The 21,448-nt window shown below is 45.2% G+C and overlaps 1 protein-coding gene across 1 annotated transcript in view; it reads right to left on the bottom strand.

The window, feature by feature from the left end:
• Nucleotides 1-10,414: 10,414 nt before the first annotated feature.
• Nucleotides 10,415-21,448, bottom strand: part of LOC309568386 (leucine-rich repeat-containing protein 47-like) — a gene marked incomplete at its 5' end in the record, with an annotated part of 56,801 nt that continues 45,767 nt past the window's right edge. The window contains 2 exons of the mRNA XM_082274045.1: nt 10,415-10,743; nt 16,714-16,803. Coding sequence (XP_082130171.1) covers nt 10,516-10,743; nt 16,714-16,803 — 318 coding nt within the window. The 3' untranslated portion in view covers nt 10,415-10,515. The remainder of the gene's footprint in view (nt 10,744-16,713; nt 16,804-21,448) is intronic.

The raw sequence follows: 21,448 nt of genomic DNA, 5'->3' as shown, positions 1-21,448 counted from the left end.
GTACCCCGATAGGGCGGCTGCCCGACTTCTGGGGGAGGGTTTTGCGGTGGGTTTTCGTATCCCTTGCTCTTTGGCCTCGGTGCCGCCGGTGGCGAGGAATTTGCGTTCGGCATTGCGCCACCCTTTGGTGGTGTCGGATAAGTTGCACAAGGAAGTGGCTCTCGGTCGCATGGCGGGCCCGTTCTCGGAGGTGCCGGTGCGTGACTTGGTGGTTTCGCCGTTGGGGGTGGTTCCCAAGAAGGAACCCAACAAGTTTCGCCTCATTCACCACCTCTCCTTCCCAAAGGGTGGGTCTGTGAATGACGCCATCGACCCGGATGCCTGTACGGTGTCTTACATTTCCTTTGACGCCGCGGTGGCCTGGGTGCGACATTATGGGCGGGGGGCCTTGATGGCCAAATCGGACATTGAGGCGGCGTTCAGGTTGCTCCCGGTTCACCCGGACAGTTTTCGATTGCTGGGCTGCCGGTGGCAAGGGGCGTATTATGTGGATCGCTGCCTTCCTATGGGCTGCTCCATATCGTGCGCGCTGTTTGAGACCTTCAGTTCCTTTGTGGAGTGGGTGGTTCGGGAGGTTTCCGGTGTGAATTCGGTGATCCACTAGTTGGACGACTTTCTGTGTGTGGGCCCGCCCTCTTCCAACGGGTGCGCGATCCTGCTTGCCACGTTGCAGCATGTGGCCGGGAGCTTCGGCATTCCGTTGGCCCCCGACAAGACGGAAGGCCCGACCACGGTGCTCAGCTTCCTGGGCATTGTCGTGGATTCGGAGGCCATGGAGTGTCGCCTACCGGAGGATAAATTGGGGGCTTTGAGAGCTGAAATTGAAGGGGTGCTGGGTTTGCGCAAGATTCAGTTGCGCAGCTTGCAGTCGTTGCTGGGTAAATTGAATTTTGCCTGCCGCATTATGCCCATGGGCCGGGTTTTCTGCCGACGGCTGTCGGCGGCGACTTCGGGGGTGAAGTTGCCCACTCACTTCGTCAGGCTCAACAGGGAACACAGGGATGACTTGCGTCTGTGGCACGGTTTTTTGGCCACATACAATGGTAGATCCTTGTGGATGGCCGGGCCGATCAGCAACTTTGATTTGGAACTGTTTACCGATGCTGCTGGTTCGGCGGGGTACGGGGCTTTTCACCGGGGGGCGTGGAGCGCCGCCCCTTGGCCGGGGGCATGGCAGGTAGCGGGGCTGGTCAGCAACTTGGTGTTGCTGGAACTGTTCCCGGTGGTGGTGGCCCTGGAGATTTGGGGGGCGGAGTTCAGGAACCTGAAGGTTCGCCTCCATTGCGACAATCTCGGGGTGGTTCAGGTGATCAACCGCGCGTCGGCTTCGTCTCAGCCGGTGGTGCGCCTCCTCAGGTATTTGGTTTTGCGGTGTCTACGGTTGAATGTTTTCCTGTACGCTGTGCACATTCCGGGGGTTAAGAATGATATTGCTGACGCGCTGTCTCGTTTTCAGTGGGACAGGTTCCGGGAGTTGGCACCGGCAGCGGAGCAACGCGGAGTCACGTGTCCGGAGTGGCTATGGGGGATTGCCTTGGGGTCCTCGCTGGATGGATCAGGAAGTCGGTGAGCGAGTCCACGTGGTCGGCTTATTGCAAGGTATGGTTGGAGTGGCTGGAGGTGTTGCGGGTGGCATCGGTGGATCCTCTGGGTCCGGAGGTCAGGTGGGTGTTACTTTCTTTTGTCTCTGATCATTTTGAGAGGGGCGCGTCGGCTTCCGCTGTGGCTCGCAAGTTGTCCGGCTTGGCCTTTCTGTTTAAATTTCTGGGTTGTCAGGATTACACGAAGGACTTCGTGGTGAGACAAGCGTTACGGGGCTATTCCAGGGCTTATCGGAGGAGGGACACTAGGCGCCCGGTGTCCTTCGCTCTTTTGCAGGACGTCTGCAGGCAATTGGGGGAGCACTGCGCCTCGAGTTACGAGGTGGTGTTGTTTAGGGCGGCCTTTTCTCTCGCTTTTTTCGGGGCTTTCCGGATTGGGGAATTGGTCAGCTCCTCCCGGACGGTGCCGGGGGGCCTATTGGGTCAGGATGTCTCTGTCGGTCGGGAGGGGGTTACTATCCTCCTTCGACGGTCCAAAACGGACCAGAGTGGCAAGGGGGTCCGTGTCCGGTTGTTCGCGGTGCCGTCTTCACCGCTGTGCCCGGTAGGGGCGGTTCGGGATTACTGGGCAATCCGCCCTTCGCGGCCCGGTTCATTTTTAATGCATGCGGACGGGTCGTCGTTATCTCGTTTTCAATTTGTATCGGTGTTCAGAAGGTGTGTGGGCTCTTTGGGTTTGGATGCCAGTAGGTTTGCATCTCATTCCTTTCGGATCGGGGCGGCCACTGAGGCTGCACGCTGGGGATTGAATGACGATGCGGTCAAACGCATTGGGCGCTGGGAGTCTAGGAGGTTCTTGTTGTACGTTCGTCCACAGCTGTTGGTGTAGGGTATGTACGGGGGGTGGTTTTGTCGCTGGGGGGGTGTGGGCCCGGCTGGTTATCTGATTATTGGTTGGTTTTCTTTTCCTTTTGTCCCCTTTTCTTGTAGGTTTGGAACCCTGCCTTGTTTGGATCGTGGGACACTCGTATGTTTTCTGGGGGGCCCGGAGAGCTGATGTGCGTCCTAATGGTAGACAACTTGGTTTTTCTCGGCACGAGGCTTGTGTCAGGTGGCTGGGGTTGCCGGGGCTTACTTGGGGCAGGGTCCTTCCCGAAGTGCATCGTTTCGCCCGGTTGGACAGGCAGCCAGATGTTTTGGTGCTGCATGCCGGGGGCAACGATTTGGGGGCCAGGTCCGCGCGGGCCTTGATCAGGGACATAAAGTTGGATTTCCTTCGGCTGCGCACGGCTTTTCCGGCGCTGCTTGTAGTTTGGTCGGATATGGTGGCCCGCACGTCCTGGCGCATGGCCAGGTCGGTCGCGCGCCTTAATAAGGCTCGGATTAAGTTGAACAAGGAAGTGGGGCGCTTTGTGTGTCGGAATGGGGGGTTGGTGGTTCGCCACCTGGAGTTGGAAGTGGACACATGGCGGTATCTGCGGGATGATGGAGTCCACCTCAATGCGGTGGGTATAGATTTATGGGCCCTGGGATTACAGGATGGGATCCAGCGAGCCTTGAGGGTTTGGAGGGGCACGCAAGGGTAAGGTGTCACCCTTGGGTGCTGGTGGCGTTTTGTTGGTCTTTGCTGGCGGGGGAGGTGAACAGTTTAGGATAAGGGTATGGTTGGGACTCATCGTTGGTATGGGTCCCTATGGTGCATTCCATTTAATGTCAGTTTAAATGGAATTCAAAATGGTGGCACTGCGGGGAGTGGTTTGTCTCCGAGCCGGTGACGCGGCTGGAGGCCTATCAGGGCACAGGTCCCGCAGTGCAGGATTTGGAATTATTTGGAGGAGCCTCAAAGACCAACAGGCCTAATGACTGATTGTTTTATGTTTGTAAGGAATGTTTTTTCTCCTTATGTTAATTTTAAGGTAAAAGGGTTAATAAAATGGCTGCTGTGGCCAATTAACTCCAAGCACGGTGTGGTCTCAATTATTTAGGTAAAGGGAAAGGTTTATGGCATGGGGGTGGAGCCTTTGGCTTTAAGCAGCCTAAGAGTTTGGGGGTGACATCTATTCTACATTGGTCAAGAATGTTACTTTTGTGTTCCTGAAGTGTAAATAAAACTCTCCTGATTTACTTAAAGAATCATCTGTTTTACCTCTATACTGCACCCGCAAATCCTACCTACCAGAGCAAATCCCCACAATTGGTATATATATATATACACATACAGACCATACTTGCCAACTGTCCTGTTTTTGCTGGGCCAGTCCCTGGAAATAGGATCCTGTCCCAGGTGATTTATATTGTCCCTGGAAGCTCCTGTTAATCGGCTGCCCATAAACTTTAGGCAGAAGTAGTGCAGCTGAATGGGAGAATTATTCCAACTCTGATACTGTGGCTTTAAATTTGAAATTCCCTTTTTAATTTCCTGTAATTCTCTCTATATTGAGTAGACTCTATAATCTGATAAATGGGCGGGATTAATTATGCATAGTGGGCGGAGCTTTAGGGAAGTGGGTGTGGTAATTGATAGATGTGCTGCAAAGTGTCCCTAGAAATATTTTTTAAATGTTGGCAACTATGACAGGGCCGCTGATAAGGCAGTACAGGCAGTCCTGTTGTACCGGGGCCCGGGCCTCAAAAACCCCACAGGGGGCCCCGGGTAGATTTACAGTTAATTTCTAGATAAAAAAAATAAATAGGACTTTATAACCCACAGCCCCACACCCACTTCATTTTAGGGATTATAGTGATTTCCAGGGCCCTCTTAGGTCAACAAAGGGGCCCAGGAGGTGAGAGCAGAGGAGGCACATTATCCCGCGCAGGCACATTATCCCGCGCAGGCACATTATCCCGCGCCGCTCTTCACCTGTGCAGCCACATAGATTAAAGTTCCGGCTGTCCACTTTCTGCGCCTTCCCTGGCGGATGGATTGAAATGTGGAGCCGCTTCCCTGCCTCAGAAAGTGTCAGCTCTGCAGCCCGAGGGAGAGATTGATCACTGAGGAGGCTCAGAGTTCTTCTGACTTCTATCCCATGCACATGGCAAAGTGTCTGACAGGTCAGATAGGTGACTCAGGAAAGCGCAGTCCTCAGACTCCCTGCTGTCTGCTTAGGATGATGATAATCAGGGCTTTTTTTCAGCGGGAATGCGGGGGAACGCAGTTCCGGCACCTCCAGCACTGAATGTATGTAATAGAAAGGAGTGCTGGGTTTGCTACAATGTCTGTTGATGCTGGAGGATCTATTGTTGCTGAAGGAGATATATTTTTGCGGGGGTTATTGTTGCTGGGGGGTCTACTGTTGTTGCTGGGGGGTCTACTGTTGTTGCTGGGGGATCTATTATTTCTGGAAGGGATCTATTTTTATTGGGGGGAGGTCTATTGTTGCTTGTGGCAGATCTATTGTAGCTGGGTTTGGTCTTTTGTTGCTGGGGGGGTGGTCAATTGTTGCTGGGAGGGATTTTCTGTTGAGGGAACAGTTTATTATGTCAGGCTTATGGGGGGTCTATTGATGCGGTCTACAGGGAGATCTGTTGTTGCTGCTGGGGGTCTATTGTTCCTGGGGGTATTTTGATGTGGGTGGTCTATTGTTGCTAGTGGGATCTACTGTTGCTGAGGGGGTCTATTGTTTTTGGCGGCAGGAGATCTATTATACTGCTATTCTTGGTATTATTAACACATTCTATAGAAATGACCTAGTATCACACAATAATACTTGGTTCTGTATTCTCTAAAATGGGCGGTAGTAGGAGGTGGGAAAGGGGTGGAATCAAGGAAAGGTAAGGAGGAAGGTAGGGGGCGGAGACAAGTGTAATTTGGAAAGGGGGAGTTCCTGCACCTATTCTCTGAGAAAAAAAAGCCCTGATGATAATCATTAGCATTCTGTTGCATTGTCACAGCACAGCAGGCGGCTCTCTATGTCTCTCAGTGTCACAGATCTGTTGGGTGCTGACTGTGTTATGGCTGTGCTGTGTTATAGTCTGCAACACACAGCAGATCCATAGAGAACCCGCTGTGCTGTGAGCAACATAATCATCATCATCATCATCATCATCATCATCATCATCAGCACACAGTTAGATGATACTTTACACTTGTGTTTAGGGTGGGGGTTAGTAAAAACACACAGCTGAGCTACATTTTTGCCACCCCTCAAACCACTCCCCTTTTAAGAACCTTTCACCCCAGCTTTCCAATTAGGTTTGCCTGTTAGTTTTTTCTGGGGACCTGATTGGAAGCTCCATGTAGGTCTAGCGATTCCCCATGTAAATTGGCTTGTGCCTGGTTACCCCCACTTACCCCCCGTGCCAATTCAGGTCCAAAATAAAATGTGAAAAGTCCGGCGTCCTAAATGTGACCGATCAGAGTTATCCTGATGTAAGAGGACACAAGTCTGTGGTATATGTGGGCGCTCTCTGAACGGCATCCAAACACTGACATCTGTCCCATTCAGCTCCAGTTATGATTGGTGGGGGCGCTGGCACAGATTCCAGGCAGGAAAGCTATGGGGGGTGGAGACTGGGGTCCGATCACTCCTGAGCTCCTCCCATCTAATTACCGCTTGTGATAAAAGTTCTAAGATAAGACAGAAGGCTCTGCTGCTTTATAATCGGTGTCATTCTACAATAGGAATGGTTATTAAAGGAGAAGTTCACCATTGGGAACATGTTACATCTTTCATCTGTTTTTAGGGTGGAATATGTAACATGCTCCTCCCACCCGTTTTCCTGATTTTACCCTCCCCCCGGCGCTGTGACAGCATGGGGTCAGCGGTGAGGTCGAGGGGGGACCCTGTCAGGTAGGCTGTACGGGGCCCCATGATTTCTATCACCGGCCCTGTGTGTGTATGTGTGTGTATATATATATATATATATATATATATATATATATATATATATATATATATATATATATATATATATATATAATATATAATGTATATAATAGAAGTGTATAGATTGGTATATAAATAAGTTGGATGTATAGGAATAGAAGTCGGGGACTGCAGATAAATTGGGATAAGAGATTGTGATTGTTATATATTTGTATTAAAAATGATGTAAGAACCATACTTTTTCCTACATTGGTAAATTACATGATTATAATGTATATTTTTGTTGTACAGACTTATCTCAAACCCTTAATAAAATTTAAAAAAAAAAAAAAAAAAAATTGGTGTGTATATATATATATAATAGAAGTGTATAGATTGGTATATATATATATACAGTATATAATGTGTTATCCTAGTATATAATGTATATAAGTATAAAGATAAATTGGTACATACTTTGCTATGATCAGTAGAAGTAAAGATGGCGGATGTCTCAGTGGAACGCAGAGAGATATGTTCACCAATCACACTTAGAGAACACTGGCTGATTCCAGCTCTGACTCTGCCTTTTATACCCTGCCCAGCACTGTGTGACTCCGCCCACAACACACTCAACCAATAGGCATCAAGCTTGAAGCTGATTGGCTGCTGAATACCATTTTTTTTTTTTCTCTGTGTAATTTTGTTTCAACTGTTTGGGCACAACAGTCACTTACTTTGGACTTGATATTTTCATATTTGATCACTATATGTTTATTACTACTATATATTGATTAATTTGTAATTGTAAAAGTCAAAGATATAAATTAGGATATTTATCACTTGTCATATATTATTTCCCTATTTTTGTTATTAATTTGTCAGTTTAGTGAACCATTACTTCATTTCACCACTAGGGTTACACTCAGCAAGCGCTGTAGCTGGCCTTATTATTAAGGCTGAATTTTCCTTTATCTCCTTACTCTATAGCTGCTGCTGCACCTTATACTTTAAATATCATAATTGCTAAAACACTCCTTGGCGTGGGGAATATACCTTGGTATATTTTTTCATACATTGATATATTAATATGAGAAGCCGCCAAATATCAGGAAATGTTCAGTGATGAGAATTTATTATAAAAAAAGTAAATCAGACCGGATTTACTGTAACTGTCTCTGTAATTACTAAGCAGGTAACTGGCTCCGCCCTCTTCATATCAACGGTTATCACACAGAATTATAGAGCTGACCTCCGCAGTGCCGTTCTTCTGCCAATAGATGTCCTCAGTCAGCACCGCCTATTTTAACTGGTTACCGGCGACAGCTATGAGGACAGCAGCTCCGCCCCCTCTCTAGCCCCACCCAGTGATTATCACTTGACAGATGAACAGATGGGGGGAGGGGAAAGGGGGGGCATGTTTTTGATTATTATGGGATGGTGATAAAAGGTTAAGGGTAAATTATACACTATTAAATGAAAACAAATTTGTCTTTATTTTTACTTGAAGAACAAACAGGTAGTGGAGGGGGCATGTTATTGGATATTATGGGATGGCAATGAAGTAATAATCATACATTGTGGGGGGGGGGGGGGGCATGTTATTGGATATTATGGGATGGCGATGAAGTAATAATCATACATTGTAGAGGGGGGGCATGTTATTTATTATTATGGGATGGTGATAAAGAGTTAGGAGGCATACGTTGTATAGGGAGGGGTCCATGTTATAGTTATTGTATTAATCCTTTCTGTCTTGTATATCATAGTTATGAATGGCAACTACGCCATTCTTGAAGATGAAAAGTGATGGGCGGGGCTTTAGGCGATTACATCATCCCACACAGGAGACCCGCCCACACCGATCAATGATGGGGCCGATTCCTATACATTGCTGATTTTAAATCGAAAAGCACTTTATACTATGGTGCCCTCTTCTCCTTCATATGGTTTGCATAGATGAGAGTTATGATCGGACGTCTCTTATATCGCATCCACAGTCTCTGACCATCTCCTGTATCATGACTGCAGTCTCAGACTATGGGCAGGAGACAGACTGCAGACATGGTACAGGAGACGGTCAGAGACAGTGGATGCAATACAAGAGATATAGTCTGACTGTCTCCTGCCCATAGTCTGACTATATCTCTTGTATCGCATGCAGTCTCTGACCGTCTCCTGTACCATGTCTGCAGTCTCTTTCTCCTGCCCATAGTCTGAGACTGCAGCCATGGTACAGGAGACGGTCAGAGACTGCGGCCATGGTACAGGAGACGGTCAGAGACTGCGGCCATGGTACAGGAGACGGTCAGAGACTGCAGCCATGGTACAGGAGACGGTCAGAGACTGCAGCCATGGTACAGGAGACGGTCAGAGACTGCAGCCATGGTACAGGAGACGGTCAGAGACTGCAGCCATGGTACAGGAGACGGTCAGAGACTGCAGCCATGGTACAGGAGACGGTCAGAGACTGCGGATGCGATACAAGAGATATAGTCAGACTATGCCCAGGAGACAGTCAGACTATATCCCTTGTATCGCATGCAGTCTCTGCCCATAGTCTGACTATATCCTGTTGTGGGTCTCAGACTGAATAGTCACTGATTTTTATGTACGGCCCCCTGGTGATGTCAGAATCTGGAGTTGAGGCTCCGGTTCTCCCCCCATACCCAAAAAAAATAAAAAAATTGGCACCTCTGGGGTACATACGTGACGTCACAGGGTGGACTTGATTTGTGTGATTCTATTGATAAGGAATATTTCTGAACATGGGATGATCACTTCCATCACTTTCCTATAATCAGAAGAGGGTTTTATTAGCAGTGCTGCACCACTAAGGGTGACTGGAGGGCTGTATAGATGCTTCATAATAACACAAACCGTCCCGCATTCCTGAGGAGAGATCTGTGATGAAGAGGATGCTGGAGCCAGACGTCATTGAAGAGTCCAGTAGGGATCGGTCCAGTCCCATTATTATAGACCCAAAACCAGACGGTAGTTGGAGGATTTGCAAAAAGCTTTGATCAGTGAGAAGATGTGACACTTACCCCCCATGGGCTGGGTAGATGGGACACTGAGCCCCCCCCTTTGCTGGGTAGATGTGACTCTTACCCCCCCATGGGCCAGGTAGAGGAGCTCACAGTCGGACCTGGGAAGGCCCCGTTATCTGACCACTGACCTGACAAAAGGATATCAGCAAATCCCCTTCACTGAAAGTACCAAGGAAAAGACAGCATTTGTGACCCCTGAGGGGTCGTTTCAAAAGAAAAATATGCTTTGAAGTTTACAAAATGCCCCCCTGACATCTCAGAGGACCAGAGAGAGAACCCTAATACCCCGCCAGCCGTTTATCTGGAGGATATATGGACAGACTGGTAGCCTCACTTGCCCCGTGTCCAGGAGGTATTAGATGCTTTCTACAAGGAATGTATTCAATCAAATCCCAGAAAGTGCCATCGGTGTAGATCAGTGGTCTCCTAACTGCAACCCTTTGCTTGCCTTTATCCAGCCCTTGGGGCACTATTCCTCCCACTGACACCAATGATGGGGCACTATTCCTCTCCCCCCCCCCACTGACACCAATGATGGGGGCACTATTCCTCCCACTGACACCAATGGTGGGGCACTATTCCCCCCACTGACACCAATGGTGGGGCACTATTCCTCCCACTGACACCAATGAAGGGGAATTATTCCTCATCCTACTGCCATACATGTGGAAGCCCCTTCCACTTCTGAAAAGCAATTCACAGTTGTGGAATGCTTTTCAGAGGGGGTGAGGGGATGTGTCACCTCCTTACTTTGTTTTAACCTTAAAAAAAGCTGCACCGCCACAAATTACTAACACACCATTTCTGAACTGCCATTTTATTTTGGCTGATATCACATTAACAGACAATGGCAGCGATATTTCAGATATCTGCACACGAGGAAACAAAACAGCCAACATATAAAAAAAAAATGACAATAAAAAATAAATTAGGATTCCTTGTGTTAGTGTATCTCTACAAGTGCTAAAACGCTGGAAATGAAGGATGAATTCAGAGTTTCCTGTACAGGCGCAAATCGTTCATTTCACTCACAGCAATCACTCCGTGTCCAATCGTCATTCTTCATTGACAACCGAAGGACGTGATTGGTTACTGGAGGAAAGGAGAAGACATTTCATACTAGCGGACAATCACAAAGGAGGAAGCGCTGAGGTTCAGGTCGGTCTTGGATGGGTACAGGACCTTCAGGTTGCCGTCCACATCAGTAACGCGCACTTGTTCCAGCACCAGCTGGGGGCGCTCCGGGGGTTCCAGGTTCTGAGACGCCAAGTCCCCCGGATGTTCTGTATCGGAATCGACTTCCTCCTCTTTGTTCTCCATCGTGAATTTATTGAGTTCTGCCATTTTCTGTGTATAGGAAAGAAACAAAAAACACAAAATAATCATCATTAATAATACTAGAATAAAATACATTGTAACACTAAAGAAATATAACTCACTCCAAGAAAAAAAATCTTTATAAAAGTCCAGACATATATTATATATATATATATACACACACACACACACACACACACACACACACACACACACAAAAGCGGACATAACCATTTGCTGACCCGGCTTTTTCTGGCATTTATGGTTTACAATTTTAAATCAGTATTTTTTGCTAGAAAATTACTTTGAACCCCAAAACATTGTACATTTTGTTTTCTAGCAGAGACCCGAAGGAATAAAATGGCGATTGTTGCAATTTTTTTATGTCACACAGCATTTGCGCAGCAGTTTTGCAAATGCCATTTTTTTGTAAAAAAAATTAAAAAATTACCCCAAATTTTTCGTGCAAAACAAAATATGTTACAGCATCGCCGAGTAAATAGATACAAAACATGTCACGCTTTGAAATTGCGCACACTCATGGAATGGAAACAAACTACCGTACCTAAGAATCTCCATAGGCGACAATTTAAACGCCTTTACAGGTTTCCAGTTTAGCGTTACAGAGGAGGTCTGGTGCTAGAATTTTTGCTCTCACTCCAGCGTTCCTGGCGATACCTCACATGTGGTACCGTTTATATATGCGTTCGCTTCTGCACGCGAGCAAAGAGTGATGGGAGCGCTTTAATTTTTTTTTTTTTTTTTCTTATTATTCATTTTACTTTTTATTTTTACACTGTCCCTTTATTTTTGATCACTTGACAATTCCTATTACAAGGAATGTAAACTTCCCTTGTAATAGAAAGAAGGATGATGGGTCCTCTTTTTGAAGAGATCTGGGGTCAAAGAGACCCCAAATCTCTTCTTTACCTTTAAAAGCAAAAAAAAAATTAGATTTTTGTACTTACCATAAAATCCTTTTCTCTGAAATTCGACAGACGCAGCTCCATATCTTCTTAGACCATTGGGTTATGCTCCTCCCATCAGGAATAGGAAACAGCTTTACCACGCCTATGGGGGCCGTCCCTGCAGGCATAACCCCACACACTCTGCTACAGCATTTAGTTTTGTTGCAAGCAGTGTTTAAAAGACAAAAAAACCCCATTCACTCAGAAGTAGAGGGGCGGGTGCTGCGTCTGTCGATTAACTTCAGAGGAAAGGATTTTACAGTAAATACTCCAGACACACAGCCCTCGCAGGGACAGGAAAGGACACACAGACCGGGCAGACCAGGGGTGATCTCTTGGGAGGCACAAATCCCATTATCCCCAGGGGAAGGCCCATAACCCCCAAAGGTCAGCAGGGGCAAGGGGAGCACAGTTACTCACCATACCATGGACTGGGTGGGCTCCGCTCCTGGCAGACTGCCTCCCACCCCGAAGTGGTTGCTGCCAGCCGAGGGGTATGCTACGACTCAGGGCGTTCCAGGTCATTGTGTCCCGGCGAGGCATCCGCTCGCAGGCTCGTCCCCCTCAGGACAAGGGAGCACCGTCGTGGCTAGGCCTAGGTAAGAACTATAACCTGCTTACGCTCGTAGACAAGACTGCGGGGGGAGGGGCGGGAGTACAATAAGGATCTAGATTATCCAGTGCAAAGCCCCAGCCGGCATCGTTGCTTGCAGATCACCAGGAATTTCTTCCCTGTATACTAGCTAGCAAGTGAGTAAAGAAAAATAAAAAGAAAACATTTTCTAAAAGAAATAAAAAACGGAGACCGGAGTCCCAGCAGGAAACCTAGGTCCTACTCCTCTAGGCAGAAAAACTGATGTGCTGGGTTGTGCAGTGGGGGTTTATGCCTGGAGGGACAGCCCCCTGGGCGTGGATTTTCAAATTTTCCTGCCTAGACTACTCCAGATGGAAGGAGCATAAACCCACTCAGCTCTTAGAGATGAGGCTGCGTCTGTCGATGGACGATAGAGAAATCTAGTTTTCTCTATCGTTCATTGACAGACGCAGCTCCATATCTTAGACCATTGGGATGTCCCAAAGCAGTATTAATATAAGGGGTGGGAAGAAAAACGCAAAAGAAGAAATTAACTCCCTAAAGGCTAAACATAGCCAACCAGGTAATGTGGAGCTCAACCAGGAACAACCCGCTCACCTAGTAAAAACACCCTCAAAGAGAACAAAAAAGATTCTCTTTATACAGCAGCCTGAAAGACCTTGCGGCCAAAGGAAGCATCTGAAGATGCCAACACATCAACTTTGTAGAATTTTGTGAACGTATGCACAGACGACCAAGTCGCAGCCATGCAAACTTGCATCACCGATGCCTTATAGCGAAAAGCCCAAAAGGCACTCAGCGCTCCAGTAGAATGTGCCATCACTGGGAAAGGAGGAACCTGACCCTTCAGTGAATAAGCCTGAACAACCGTCTGCCTGATCCACCTGGAAATGGTCACCGCAGACTAAGCCAATCCCTTACTAGGACCCTCAGTAAAGACAAAAAGAGCGTCTGACTTTCAGAAAGACTCCGTAACCGCCAGGTAAACCCTGATCACTCAAACCACATCCAATGTGATGCTTGGGACGGAGTGAAGGCAGCACAATGTCTGAAAATCAGAAAGCACTTTAGGGAGAAAAGATTGATTTGTTCGGAGTACCACTTTATCTCTGTGGACCACCAGATAAGGCAAACAGCAGGACAACGCTGCAAATTCAGACACTGCAAGCGGAAGTGATAGCCACCAAAAAGGCAACTTTCTGAGACAACGAAAGCAGAAAAAGCTCCCTAATGTTCGAAAGCAGAGAGGCTTTTGAAGAACAGATAATACCAGATTCAGATCCCTTGGAGGTAGCGGGGACCGCCTCTGAGAAGCCAAATAGCGCATTCCCTGAATGAAGGTACAAATCAAGGCATGCATAGCTAACGGGTGTTGAAAATATATCGCTAAAGCTGACACTTAGCCTTTGATAGTGCCCAAAGCCAACCCCTTCTTGCAGAAAGGCCAAAACCCTAGCAACCGAAAACAAGCGAGGGTGCACCTTCAGCGATTCGCACCATGAAATGTATGATTTCCACTTACGATGATCTATCTTTCTGGAAGTCGACTTCCTAGCCTTCAAGAGCGTATGAATCACAGAGTCAGCAAGACCTCCATCTCTCAACACCTGGCTTTCAACAGCCATGCCATTAAAGCCAGCGACTGTAAAGCAGGAGGGGAGATCGGACCCTGAGACAGCAGATCTTCCCTGAGAGGACGTCTCCAAGGAGCATCGGCGACCAACCTTACTAGGTCTGTGTACCAAGACCGGCAGGGCCAGTCTGGAGCCACCAGAATGACTGGAATCCCTTCCACCTCTATTCTGTGTAGAAGCCTCGGCAGAGGTTTCAGCGGAGAAAATGCATAGATCAGCCAATACCGACCCCAAGGATCCACCAGTGTGTCTGTGGCGTGGGCCAGAGGATCTCGAGATCTGCACCTTCTTGAGACGAGAAGCAAACAGATCGACCTTGGGTGTCCCCCACCTGACACAGGAGATGAAACACCTCCGGGTGTAGGGACCACTCCCCTTGATCCAACATCTGATGACTCGGGTAATCCGCTTGCCAATTCTCCACACCTGGGATGTGCACAGCAGAGAGGGCTGGGACAAACTGTTCTGCCCAGTCCAAAAGTTCGACCACCTCCTTGGCTGTTAAGACACTCTTGGTGTCCCCCTGGTGATTAATGTAAGCCACAGCTGTGGCATTGTCCGATTGAATCCGAACCGGACAAGCTTGGAGACGAGGCGTCCAGTGGCTCAGACAAAGCTGTATTGGTCTGAGCTCCAAAACATTTATCGGTAGTTTGGACTCTTCTACTGTCCAAGTTCCCTGGGCACAGAACCTCCCCAGAACCCTGCCCCAGCCCGACAGGCTGGCGTCCATGGTTACCACTGTCCAAAACATCGGGAGAAAGGACTTGCCCTGGCATAGTGCTGGAGAGTAAAGCCACCATAACAGTGCAGCCCTGGTGTTGCAGCTCAACTGAATCAAATTGTCTAAAGACTTTGGATCCTTGTTCCATATGACCAGAATCTCTTGTTGCAAAGGTCTGGTGTGGAACTGAGCAAACGGAACCGCCTCGAAGGTTGATACCATCAGACCCAATTGGCTGATGAGATTGTGTGTTCCTACTAATCAGAAACACGGATCTCTCTCTTACTGCAGTCAGTCCACTCCCCCCACAGTTAGAAAGCACTCCCTTTGAATGAGGGGTGAAATCTTCTCCTCTTTTCAGATACACTTTTTATTGAGTTTCTACTTTTCATCCATCCCTCCGCACCGTCCGTTGAGTTTACTGAACTCGCTAGGAACGGCAGATGTCGCTCTTTGCTAAACCCCCCCCCCCCCAAAGGAGGAAATTTTCCGCTTGGTCGGAACGTCACTCGCCATATCAAAAGAGATGAAATTCCACCCGTCACAGATTGTGAGAGATTTCCACCGAAAAGGAAACGGTTTCTATAAATATTCCTCCGCCGTTATCACAGGGAGAGGATTGCCATCGAGTGCCGGGGCGGCAAACTAAAGCGACTCTCAGGTGGATATCAGGCGGATCACTTTCACTGCTCCAGTTCACAACGACAATCCGCGTCATCACATCATCCAATAGTCACCCCGACCTACAAATAATTCTAATGGTCCCCATATACGTTACATTGTGTCCAGTCAGTCCGGCCTTTCCACTTCCACTTTATACTGGATATAAAGCCGACCATTCACTACACCATCGCCTTCACATCTACCACCAGCTCAGCAATGTAAAGTGCAATGTGATAGAGATTGGATTTAGAAGTTTGCACTCATTACACAATTTTTATAAACTTAACCACTTCTGGACCGGAAAGATTTACCCCTTAATGACCAGGCCATGTTTTGTGATTCGGCACTGCGTTACTTTAACGGACAATTACGCGGTCATGCGACGCTGTACCCAAATAAAACCGATGTCCTTTTTTTCCCACAAACAGATTTCTTTTGGTGGTATTTGATCACCTGTGCGATTTTTATATTTTTTGCTCTATAAACAAAAAAAGAGCGACAATTCTGAAAAAAATATATTTTTTTTTTCCACATTCTGCTATACGACATTCTCAAAAAAAAATAAAATAAATAATTTGTTTTCTGCTACATATTTTTGAAAAAAAAAAAAAAAAAGAACAAAAAAAAAAAAAAAATCACAATAGGCGTATTTTGATTGGTTTGCGGAAAAGTTATCGCATCTACAAACTACGGGAAAGATTTAGGTCGTTTTTATTGTTTATTTTTTACTAGTAATGGTGGCGATCAGCGATTTTTAGCGGGACTGCGACATTGCGGCGGACAGATCGGACCCCTAACTGACATTTTTGACACTTTTGAAGGGACCAGTGACATTACTACAGTAATCAGTGCTATACATATGCACTGTCACTGTACTAATGACACTGGGAGGGAAGAGGTTAACAGTGGGTGATCAAGGGGTTAAATGTGAGCTTAGGGGCGTGATTCTAACTGTGGGGGAGGGGCTTGCGAAATGATCATAGAGACATGTGATCCTATATAGAAGGAGCTCTGTGATCATTCCAGAGAGAAGAACGGTCAGCTGTGTTTACAACATCCGACTGTCCTTCTCTCTCAGCGGGGAACGATCGCGGGTGTCAGACGGCAATCGGAGCCCCCTGCCCCGTGCATCAGAGTCCCCGCAGACGAGTGGGGACGGGAGTGCAGCTCGCCCCCTAGCTGCCTGCGATGGACGTAGGTGTACGCCAATTTGCGCAGCAGAGCCACATTGCCACAGTAAAAAGGCAGCGGCCGGTCGGGAACCGGTTAACAAACTTTTGCTGCCACGGATGTATTTTATTCATTGGCAGCGGAGAATTCTGCAACAGCTGGAGGGCCGCCAGTTTGAGACCCCTGATCTAGCGAGATCCAAATGGCCCCAACTATCCAAGCAAAACAATGGAGATGGGCACTTACCTCAATCAGAGCGTCCATGACATCCTTACAGGTCTGCAGGCTGCTGCCACTGGTCACCTCCAACAAGAGGGCCTGGGTGGATTTGGTGATCTGTGGAAGAAGAACGATAGTCATTGTAATCCAAGTGTCTTCCAAATGAGATCAGTGTTCCTTTAAAACCCAACTCCAACCAATAGCTTTTTCGTTTAGGATAGAGTGGGGGAGGGTAGAAGCTATATCAGGGCTCTCCAAACTATGGCCCTCCAGTTGTTCAGGAACTACAACTCCCATCATGCCTAGTCATGTCTGTGAATGTCAGAGTTTTACAATGCCTCATGGGATGTGTAGTTCCACAAAAGCTGGAGGGCCGTAGTTGGAGGATCCCTGACCCATATGTTCTTTATTCTTATAGCGCCATTATTTTTATTATACATTATATGGCCAAAAGTATGTGAACCCCCCCCCCCACTACAATGATGGTGTTCAGGTGTCTCCAATGAAGGGTCCTGGTAATACTCCATCAAACATTGTAGGCCAATTGATTTCAACCACTGGGCTGTGGTCCACCGCCAGGCTGGAGCCTCCTCTCTCCTAGGCTTTCAGGCAGCTGAAGATCCCTTAATCTCCTGCAGGGTCCCCCAGCTTGCAAAGTGTCCCCCAATCTGCCATAATGACCCTCAAGTCTTCCTCAATGCCCCTCACCTTTTCAGAGTTCCCCCAGTCCCATAAAAAACCCAGCCCCATCCAGAGACTTACAACTTTATTGTTTGGGCATGGAAGGTTCTGGAATCATTTACTGGGCACTGGTTTCAAAAAGTGGAGAACTTCTTGTTTAAAGAATTGTGTTCTTCCAACCTTATGGTAGCAGTTTGGTAAAGACCCTTTTCTATTCCAGCATTACCCCTGTACAAAGCCAGCTCCATAAAGACATTGTGTTCCTCCACACCAAACTGGTCTCACCAATGTCCTACACAGAGCCCTGACTGGTCACACCAATGTCCTACACAGAGCCCTGACTGGTTACACCAATGTCCTACACAGAGCCCCGACTGGTCTCACCAATGTCCTACACAGAGCCCTGACTGGTCACACCAATGTCCTACATAGATAAATAAAATGGAAGGTGATGGCGCTGCTTATTTAATAAAGTGCAAATAAATATAAGATGCTTAAATATAAATATGATTGAGGAGTAAGTTAATAGATAAAAGATGCGGAGGTGAAAAAACCAATAACCAAGTAAAAAGATCAAACGTATAGTGTTATAAGGGATATAAAATAATCTAAAAATATTTTAAAGGTATATAAGAGAAACAACCACCAGAGGGCGTAATAAATGGCAAGATGTGACAATAAATATGCTTGTGTATATGCCAAAATAAAAATAGACAATGTAAATATATGACAATACTAAATGAATTAATAAAATATATAAAAGGTGTTGGTTCCGCGAGTGATAATATAAATAATAGTGGATGAATTAAATAATAAATAAATAGGTGATAAATGTGCGGGAAACTTTTATGCACGGGATGGGTGTGCAAAAAAACGGTTGATATACAGTGCAACAAAAGGTGATAACAATAAATATATCAAGGTGAATCAAAAATAAATGTGCCAAAAAAATTTTTTTATAAATATGCAGGTGGATATAAAGGTGCGGGAAGTCTATTTGTGCAACGTGCAAAAAAATTGTTGTGATATTAAATCAATCCATATAATAAAAATGAGTCCATAAAATAGTGGTGATAACAAAAATATAGGTGTACAGGATGTCTTACGGTGACCCCCAAGGTGGGTGACTGGTGAGTGGTAAAGTGGCCCCTGGTAGAAAGACCTACTCACCAGATGTACCCACCCCACACAGGGGTATAGAGCGGGTACTGAAGAGGTATCTTTTAATCCTGGATCTATGTAGTAGTTCCCTTCCTAGGGGAGATGTGATATGGAGTCCGGAGTGTCCTAAGTGGGGTCCGGTAGTGAAATATTGTGGTATCCAAAGCCTCGTGGGTAGATCAAGTGTGGCCACTCAAGGGTATATGGATGGAAGGAAAAAAAGGAGCTCGATAGTGTATTATCGTTTTGCTAAAAAGTTTAATGTTAATTCCAGCAGCAAAATGGGTACTCACATATACAATGTGGGAAAACAGCGAGGTATCGGCGTCCCGGAACGCAATGCGTTCCAACCAGAGACCGGAACCGGAAGTGACGTGACGGCGCTGTACGCGTTTCGTCATGTGACGTCTTCTGCAGCGTCCTATCACTTCCAGCGTAGGCCCTTTTGTACATGGTGGTTACTAGGCAACAAAGTTAGTTGGCGGAACTCAACAAAGGAAAACTGATGCCGTGGGTCGTAGTATAGGGAACAGGGCGTAAGATAATCTTAGCCAAATAGAAATCAGATGGTAAGTATAAAGAACAAAAACCCAGGCTAACCATTGTTGAATACTAATTAAATGAATATATAATATGACAATATAAGAAATGTAATGCTCCGTGCCTAATAATTGAACCACCATGTATACATACAGGGAAGGATATCTCGTACATAATATTAAAATGTATACAACAATATTTTATTAACAAATAAGATTAAGAATATATTAAAATGAGAAAAGTATTAAATTAAAATATATTACGCCATCTGGTGGATAGAATAAATATATGAGGTACAATTGATTTAAGAACGTAGAAATTGCGCCATCTAGTGGATAAGTTGTTAATTGTATGAACTATTCATTTAATATAAAAAGTATATATACGATGTAAAGGTTATTAATGTTGTTACCATGAATTTATTAGTATGTGATTGCTATCAATATATACCAATTTATGAAAAACATGATGGATAAAATATATAATTAAGGAGGACATCTGATTTAATATATGCTATTTTGTAGAAAACATTATAGATAAGATTAACATCAATATAAGCTATTGTGTAGAAACCATTATGGATAAAATTTTATGGATAAAAAAATATAATAAATAATATTTTATAGGAGGATAGTACATCTAATGTGTGGAAAAGATATATGTATATTAATTATTAGAAGGATGTATCAAAATATATATAGAAAGATATATATAAAAATAAAAAATATATATATATAGAAATTAATAAAGAAATGGAAGGTGGAATGACAATGGTGTGTATCGAACATTAGAATCCAGTATAATATATTAAGTTTAATACATATGAATATGAATTAATAAAGTGTAAGAGTATAATAAATGTGAATATGAAAATTAATAAATGAGAAGTGATATAATAAAAAATATGTGATTATAAAATATGTTGTAATGATAGGGTGGATACTATATTCATATATAAAAATTGATGGGAAAAAGATTAAAAATTGGAAATAAAACAGTTGAGGTCTATATCTAGGTTTAATCCCCTAGGCTGGAGTGTATTAAGCCGATATATCCAGCTGGTTTCATTTTTGGAAATTTTAATTCTTTTATTTTCACCTCTCCAGTGTCCTGTAATAGAGTCAATTCCAACGAATGTAAGTCCCCTGGGATCCTTATTGTGTGCCTCTGCGAAGTGCCTAGAGAGGCTATGTTTCGGAAATCCCTTTCTTATGTTCTTGATGTGTTCTCTAATACGCACGAAAAGAGGTCTGGTGGTCCTACCGACATACTGGAGTCGGCATGGACACTCTACCAGGTAGGTCACATGGGTGGTCTGACATGTAATTAGTTTGTTAATCTTGAATTCCTCTCCACTCCATCTGGATTTAAAATGTAACGTCTTTCTGGGTTGTTTGTTCGTTGATTTGCAAGGTAAACACCTATTGCATCGGATAAACCCTTTTAAATCAGGAAACAATTTCACTGGTTTGGGGGGATCAATAGCATTATGTACCAATTGGTTGCGTAGATTAGGGGCTCTCCTATAGATAAACCTCGGTTGTCTGGGTAGTAATTTGGACAAGGTCAATATTTTTTCATAATCTTCTCTGTTTGTCTGAAATTTTGATGGAATCCCGTAATAAAAGCTAGCTCATTGGATTTTTTGTTGGGGACATTTTTCTTTTGTAGGAGTTCTTCCCTATTGATATTTAATGTTTTATCCCTTGTCATAATTAACTTCTGTCTGTCATAACCCTTTTCCTCGAATCTTGTTATTAGAACATCCGTTTGTGATATATAATCTTCCACATTGTCACAATTTCTCCTGATCCTGACAAATTGGCTTTTTGGGATTCCTTCTTTCCATACAGGATGGTGACAGCTGTTAGTAGGTATGTATCCATTCCTATCTGTAGGTTTAAAATAGGTCCTACTTTTCAGTGTATTATTGTCTTTAAAAATATTAAGATCCAAATAATTTATTTGATTAAAACTCCAGTCTCCTGTGAACTTAATGCCATATGGATTCTCATTCATTTTTAAAAAGAAATTATTCAAAGATTCTTCAGTCCCTTCCCATAAAATGATAATATCGTCTATATATCTTCGGTAGAATGTTAGTTCTGGTATATCCTGAGTGTAAATCATCTTCTCCTCTAACATGTCCATAAATAGGTTCGCTACGCTAGGTGCGTAGCGGGCTCCCATTGCAACTCCCTTTGTTTGTAAGAAATATTCATTTTTATGCCAAAAGAAGTTGCTACTCATGGTGAGTTTTAGACCATCCAGGATATATTTTATTTGTGTTTGTTTTAACTTGCTACGTTCGTGTAAGGCAATATCTACCGCTTTTAATCCATCACTTTGTTTGATGCTGGTATAAAGGGAATTAGCATCT

This window comes from Pelophylax lessonae, assembly GCF_965119305.1.
Source record: "Pelophylax lessonae genome assembly, chromosome: 12".
In the NCBI taxonomy this organism is placed as follows: domain Eukaryota; kingdom Metazoa; phylum Chordata; class Amphibia; order Anura; family Ranidae; genus Pelophylax; species Pelophylax lessonae.
This window is presented reverse-complemented; position numbering and strand designations above follow the sequence as displayed.